This window comes from Protobothrops mucrosquamatus, unplaced genomic scaffold (genome assembly GCF_001527695.2).
Source record: "Protobothrops mucrosquamatus isolate PMUCROS unplaced genomic scaffold, P.Mucros_1.0 scaffold1410, whole genome shotgun sequence".
NCBI lineage: Eukaryota > Metazoa > Chordata > Lepidosauria > Squamata > Viperidae > Protobothrops > Protobothrops mucrosquamatus.
Window position 1 is genome coordinate 19,483 of NW_015387595.1, and position 7,432 is coordinate 26,914.

The window sequence follows — 7,432 nt, forward strand, 5'->3', positions numbered from 1 at the left end:
AGGCTCAATATTGTGGAAGGCTTAAATGAAATATTATTTTGCTTTGCTCTTTTGTGCACAGCGGGATGACGCTAAAACCAATGGGATATTTTTAAAACATGATTTTATGAGGTTTAAAATGATTGCGGAAGACAAGAAACATCCATGGGAAGTCGATGATTCCTTTCTACTGGATCCTTCCTATCATTCTTAGTCTCTGTGTATTCAGAATTTCGGGCTCACGTCCTTAAAGGTATCCCACATTTGGCCATATAAATAAATTGTATCTCATGATAGAAGGATTTATCAAAACAGAAACAAGAGTAAAATGTGCCTGCTGAGACTAAAAGAGGAGAAATTACTCCGTATAGACCAGGGGTAGGCAACCTTGGCTCTTTTATGACTCATGGACTTCAACTCCCAGAATTCCTGAGCCAGCCATGCTGAGGGAAAAGGGAGAGGTTTCCAAGCTGAGCCATGCTGGCTCAGGAATTCTGGGAGTTGAAGTCCATGAGTCATAAAAGAGCCAAGGTTGCCTACCCCTGGTATAGACAGACCATCCAGATAGATTTGCATTTGCCCAAATTAGGACAGTAATATAAAAACAATATAATGCAGGACGTCCTCAGCTTATGGCCATAAATTAATCTGGAATTACCACCTCACCGCGCATGAATTTAAAACACTGGTCATTAAGTCAACATGGTGGTTGTTCAATGAGCCGGTTGTCTGCAATGGGTGCAGTTTTGGACCCCTTCAAAGAGGAGACACAACACTGAAAGCGGACCTACCTGAGGAAGAAGGAGAAGATGGATGGGGACTGTCTTCCTGAGCACTTCCTGTCTGCGAGAGGCCTCCGCCCATCCCACTTTCCTCAGTAATGTTGGAGGAGCCGGGTGTGGTTGATCGGCTGACTGACTGGGATTCCTGGTCGCTTCCAGACCCACGGCGCTCATCGATGTTCCCCTGGAGGATCTCATCTTCGACTTTCCTGTCCCTCTTGTGGACTCTGGAATGAACCACCACTTGGTGGTAGGTTCTGAAAACTCGCCCGCAGTCGGGACACTCGGTGGGCTTCTCTTTTGTCCCGCCGTGACTCTGCATGTTGTACTCGAGCCCCGGATTCATACCGTGAGACAGGAAATCTCTGCTCCCTTCCAAAGGGTCCAGTTTTTTTGACAAGTCTCTCTGATTGCCCATTTTAGTGCTGTGAAGCAAATCAGCAGGCATTTTCTGCTTGGAACCATCTGCTCCTACTAACACATACTCCCGCTTCTCCTTATCAAACAGAACTCCAGCGTTTGCCAAAGGGTCTTCGTGGCTCCGCTGAATCTGGTGCTCTTTCGACAGGAAACCATGCTCCATGGCCATTCCCCTTGCCATGAGCTGCCAAGCTTGGTAGCTGTTTACAGGGTCCATCTCAGCAGCTTTGGCAGCAGCCTGCAGCCTTTCTATGCAGCTCGATTTGAGTGGAGGCACAAGGTTTAGACAACCCAATAAGGAATGTTTGTCCCCTTCAGCAAGACTATGTCCGATGCTAGCAATAGGAGACAGGAGTTTGCCCAGGACTTCGCGCTCTTTCATGGGCAAATCCCCTTTACTATAGGCGTGGTTCTGCTCACCGAGGCCAGCTTTGTCTGGGGGCAGGAAACCACTCTGCAAACAGGACAAGTATCTGGAGTACAAGTTGGCGTGAGCTTCCTGGGACATGCTTCCCACAGGCACAGGGACTTCTGAGTCACCGGGGGATTTGTTCTTCACCGACAACTTATTCAGGTGGACTTTCATGTGGTTCTTGAGGAACCATGGCTCCTTGAAGCGCCTCCCACAGATTTGGCAACAGTGCTCAAAGGAGTCCTTGTGCTTCCTCATGTGGCCTTTCAGGAACCAGGCTTGGCTGAAGACCTGGCCGCACACTTCACACCGGAATTCGTTGGCCGCCTGCTCCCCGTTTCCATTGGAACCCTGGCCCTGAGCAGACTCGGCAGTGATGTGAGCTTTTTCCACGTGGCTGATCAGCTCCTCCTCCTGGGATGCTGCAAAGTCACACAATGTACACTTGTAAGGCTTGTGGAGGATCCGGATGTGCCGGTCCAGCTCTTCCCGCTTCTTGAACTTCCCTTTGCAAAAAGTACATCTAAACCCAGCAGCCGTGACAACCACTTCTTCCTGGATGCTGGCAGGTTTTGGAGAGGGAACAGGGTTAGAAACATCAGGGGTGTTGTGGTTTGTGGACATGGGTACGTTGCAATTAGCCAGAGGGACAGGCTGAGCATGAGGGTGGGCTTTGACATCAGGCCTGGGTTGCAGAAGACTGCTTTTCATCTGCTTGTCCCTCAGGATGGCCCGTTCTTCCAACTCATGCAGAAGCCGGTTTTCTTCTCGGACCCGCCCACGGCCTTTGCCCAGGTTTCCAAGCTTGTGAGTACGCAGGTGTATCTTCAAGTTTCCCTTCTGAGCTGCTCTGTGGTCACAATAGGGGCACTTAAATGGTTTCTCCCCAGTATGGGTGCGCATGTGTAGTGACAGGATGCTGTTGAACCGGAAGCGCTTCCCACACAGGGGACATGGGTATTTCCTGTTCTTTCTAGCATCGTCCTCTATGTCACTCATCTGAGACATGATGCCTAGGTTTTGTCCATTTAAAAACTGCTGTAGATCTACCCTCCCGTTTAAACTGGTATCAACCTCCCGGTTGAGTTGATTGGCCAAAAGGGCCATCTGACTGCTGATAGGCTGGTTGGCTAAGGAAACGTGGCTCTTGTCTTCTAGAAGTGCCACCGCCTTGTCCTCAGGGTTCTGTCTGGTCTGAAGTTCAGGGAAGGCATGACTGAGCTGGGAGGTGATCTGGTGCAACTTCTGACTCATGGAATACTGGCCATTGAGCAGGGAGCTGTTGAGGTGGGCCTCGGCTTCTGGTCCCGCTGAAGAAACACCAAGGCACAGACTAGCTTCCTCCATTCCTGCAAAAAAAAAAAAAAAAGAAGAAGGAAAAGTTTAGATTTTCAAGTAGAGTGGTTTCATCAGCAGATCTATGAAAGCATGAAAACCATATGCAACATTCCTGCAGTCAAAACTCAATAAACATATATTAAATGTCAAGTGCATGGTGCACTATTGCGATTGTTTTGTCTTAATTATACGAGGCCTTCATCACCCTGCGTATTTTTTTTTTGATTGCATGGATTAATTAGGCTTCTAAAATGAACACATTACCCTTCTGAATAGCTGGTTCTTAAATAAGTCGCATTAAGCTTTCAGTGCCACCAGGCCCCTTTCTTTGGGATACCACACCTGTTTACATTTGCCCATCTACACAAAAGAGAATGGTGATGCCTCTTGCTCACTGCCCCCTTTTAAAGAAACAAAAATAGAAACCCATTTATGAAACTTTCAGTCCCATTAAGTCTATTCAATAAATTCCACATTCTCCAATGAGAAAGATGGTTTTATGATTTGATTGGTGTTATGGGGGGGGTTGTTGGGTGGAGAGATCGCATGATATTTACTGGTACACAATAAAACAAGATAATGTTTGGGGAAAAAATAAAGTAAAGGACAAGCTTTCGAACAATAAAAAGGATTTTGCTTTAGTCAACAAAAAGTGCGGTAATATCTCATTAAGCTGATTAGTATGCGACTTAGAAACAGTACTAGGTGCTGTAACACATGATTATAATCATAAAAATCCTTCAGTGTTTGCAAGTAAGCATTAACGAGGTATATTAAATTTTAAGGAGACTGCGACTAGCAGCTTCGCAAACCTCTGAGATTAAGACTTAACCCTTCTGTTCCAAAGCAATTGTTCCTGCGTCATTTAAACAGGGCATCCATCTAAAGAGACATAAATTATCTTCTTTACTTGTCGAGCAAATTCATTCAATATTTAGGCAAAACCTGCTTTGTTTTTAGCTCCGTTGCTAAATTCCTTTTTGCAAATAGGCAAAAGAAAGAGACGAAAGGACACTGATTATTTTAAAAGAGCTCTCTTTGAAGACTCGATAAAACCCAATTAAAAGCCAGGGAAGGTGTCACAGAAAGCTTCAACAAGTTTAAGAATTTTTAATAACTTTCTCAATATACAGTAATGAGTACAAATGGTACCTACAAAGTTGGCACTGCAGAAAATTAGAACTCCAAGCTGTTTGTTAAACAGCGGCGTGCAGTACCGGTCAGCATAATTGTCCCTAGTAATAATCTTCTCTCCTTGCTATATAATTCAGAGAAGGCAAGAAGGTGTTTGCAAAAAGTCAGTTGCTAGTGTTGCTTCTAATACACTCTCAGAAAAGGATGGGAAGCAATCAAGTGAAACATATGGAGGGGTTGACCCTCTCAGCTTCCGTCAGTCTTTCACACTATAAAAATGCCAACATTCCTTCACGATGAATAGAATGCTTAATCCTCCACAAACGGTTCAGGTGTTCAACCCGTTCACAGAGACTGACAAACAGATTCCATTTTAGTACAGAACAGACGTTATGAACCTTTGCGTTATGAACTTTGATTGCTAAGTGTCAGTAATCGAGAATCAAGATCACGAGAAATACTAGTGCTGCTTTATAAAGCCTTAGTAAGACCACACCTGGAAGAGTGCATCCAGTTTTGGTCGCCACAATATTAAAAAAAAAAAAGATGTTGAGATTCTGGAAAGAGTGCAGAGAAGAGCGACAAAGATGATTAGGGGGCTGGAGGAAGCTAAAACATAGGAAGAACGGTTGCAGGAATTGGGTATGACAGGCCAGATCCTGAAGTTGAAACTCAAGTACTTTGGCCACTTAATGAGAAGGAAGGACTCACTGGAGAAGAGCCTAATGCTGGGAAAGGTTGAGGGCAACAGAAGAAGGGGACGACAGAGAATGAGGTGGCTAGATGGAGTCACTGATGCAGTAGGCATGAGCTTAAATGGACTCCAGAAGATGGTAGAGGACAGGAAGGCCTGGAGGAATGTTGTCCATGGGGTCATGATGGGTCAGACATGACTTTGTAATTAACAACAACAACAACAAGCCTAGTGAAAAGAACGACTAGGGGAGACATGATAGTGTTTTAATATCTGAGGGGCTGCCACAAAAAAGAGGAAGGGGTCAACGTATTTTTCAAGGCACCAGAAGGCAAGACAAGAAACAATGGGTGGAAACTAAGTAAGGAGAGAAGCAACTTAAAACTAAGGAGAAATTTTCTTAAAGGTGAGAAAAATCTACCAGTTGAACGACGCCTTCAGAAGTTGTGAATGCTCCAACGCTGGAAGTTTTTAAGAAGAGACTGGACAACCATTTGTCTGAAATGGCACAGGATCTCCTGCTCCAGCAGAGGGTTGGAATAGAAGGCCTCCACGGTCCCTACCAACTCTGTTATTCTATGTTCTATGTTTTTTTTCCAAAGAAATTATAGTTGTTATGGGGCCTAGAGGGGTGGGGTACCACTTTGCCAGCTTAAGGAGAAGGTTTTAAGAAAGTTGTGGTTCCCCAGACTACAGTATCAAGCCATTCTGGGCAATTTGGTCAATGGTAAGAGATGTTGGGAGCTGTATTTCCACCACAAAGATACTCCATACTTGCTTTAAATCTGTTGATGGCCTTCTCTAGCCCTTTTCTCACAAAAAAAATGGTTCTTCTTACTTCTAACCCTATAACTCCAATCTAGAATGAGGAGGTCCCTGCATAACAGCGGTTCAGCTTGAAATTCGTATTTTGAGAGTGACCACGCTTGACTTTTTATGATGTGGAATGGACCCTAGGAAGCGTCAGGGTTGCCTATACATGATGAGGGAGAAAAAAAAGTCGCTTCAGTATTAGTTGCACTGTGCCTTAAGCAACAATCTTCAATTAATAAACAAGGCAACTTCAAAGAATTTTGAAGCTGGTTAACTTAAACTAATCATAATTAATCAGGCCAATAGAGGAAGCTGTGGTCAACCAATAGTAGATGCAAAATTTTCTAAATTCCTTCCCCAGTCTAAAGCTCCCTTTGACTCATTTATGTTACAATAAGCCATGAAAATTAAATTTAGACTTCAGCTCCCTTTTTTTTCCAGCCACTGAAGATTTGTTTTTTAGGAATGTCATCCCAAACAGCTTGGGAAAATGGGCTTATTGTGACATCCAAATATAAGCAATTATGCTTGAAAATAGATCCCATTAAAATAGTATTAAATATACTATTTGTGAATCTTTTTAAGGCATTTTATTAGAAATCTGCTATCACTGGCCAGTTGTTTTTTTACAGAATTTATTTTCTAAGTAGGAACTAAGATATATAAAAATCCCCGCTGCCAGGGAGGAATGGAAAGAAATCTTCAACAGCAGAAATGTCTGCTTGTTTAGAATCCAGCAGCTCTAATGCTTCATTACAGGCTATTGTTAAGATTTGGGGAAGAAAGGTTTATAAAAGGTCTGTAATTTAAACATTCTTAAAATAATTAAATTTCAGCCTACTCTATTTCCAAGTAAGTTTACTGGGCTTTCTTCTCAATAAATGGATAAAAGAAATGCAGCCTGGATGCTTAAAATGTTTAAGCTATAAAACTAGCTATATATATATATACAATATTTGTGGCATAGACCTATTTATTGTTTATTGTTTATTCTGTTACATCTTCCAACAGTTCATAGACAGAAGCAGCACGGAACAGCCCCTGAATCTCAGAGTCCCATTTCAAATCACAGAAGACTCTCCCCTGAAGATTTTACACATATTTTTTTTGTCAATCTGAAACCAGCTGATTACAGAAATTTGGATGAGAAAGAATTATTTGCCCTGCGATGGATTATTCAGTACAATCTAAAATATATATCCTGAGAAATGAAATGGTAGCCTGGATTTAGATTTTCCTGCATGCGTTCAAAAATTAATGCATTTGGGTAAGATGGTGCCCTTCCCATTTTGCAATTTAAATTTCAGAGGAGAAAAAAAATTGGAGAATTTGTGACTTAGGAATTGTTGATTGATAGCTACTATGGCTCTGGTGTGGAGCCTGGTGGAGTAGGATGGCCGGAGGTTGCAAGATAATCAGAGATTCTCTGCTCTGTTACAAGTTTATGGAAAGGAAACTGATCAAAACTCATCTTCACAATGTTAATATTTGCCGAAAGGGGGGGAAAACTAGAAATTGACTAGGGAAAAGATATAATAAGGATTAGCTCATATAAATAAGATCAGTAATAGCAAATGCAAGAAAGCCAGTCTGGTGTAGGGGTTAAGGCATTCAAGATAAAAACTGGGAGATTGTGAGTTCTAGTCCATCTCAGCCAAAAAGCCACCGTGCAACCTTGGGCCAGTCACTTTCTCTCAGCCCTAGGAAGGACGCAGTGGCAAGCCACTTCTGAAAAACCTTGCCAAGAATTGAACATAATTCTGAGAATTGAACATAATTGAAAAACAACAACAACAACAAAGTAAAATGTAGTGCCCTTAGTCACTATGCAGAAAAACTTTCTATGACCTAACACACAGA

At 42.8% G+C, this 7,432-nt stretch overlaps 1 protein-coding gene across 1 annotated transcript; it reads right to left on the reverse strand.

Moving 5' to 3' along the window:
- Positions 1–770: 770 nt before the first annotated feature.
- On the reverse strand, positions 771–2,940 carry ZNF536 (zinc finger protein 536; the record flags this gene model as incomplete). Its single annotated transcript, XM_015821846.1, has 1 exon — positions 771–2,940. A coding segment is annotated over exon 1 (2,170 nt), but the record flags the coding sequence as incomplete, so codon positions are not given.
- Positions 2,941–7,432: the final 4,492 nt, after the last annotated feature.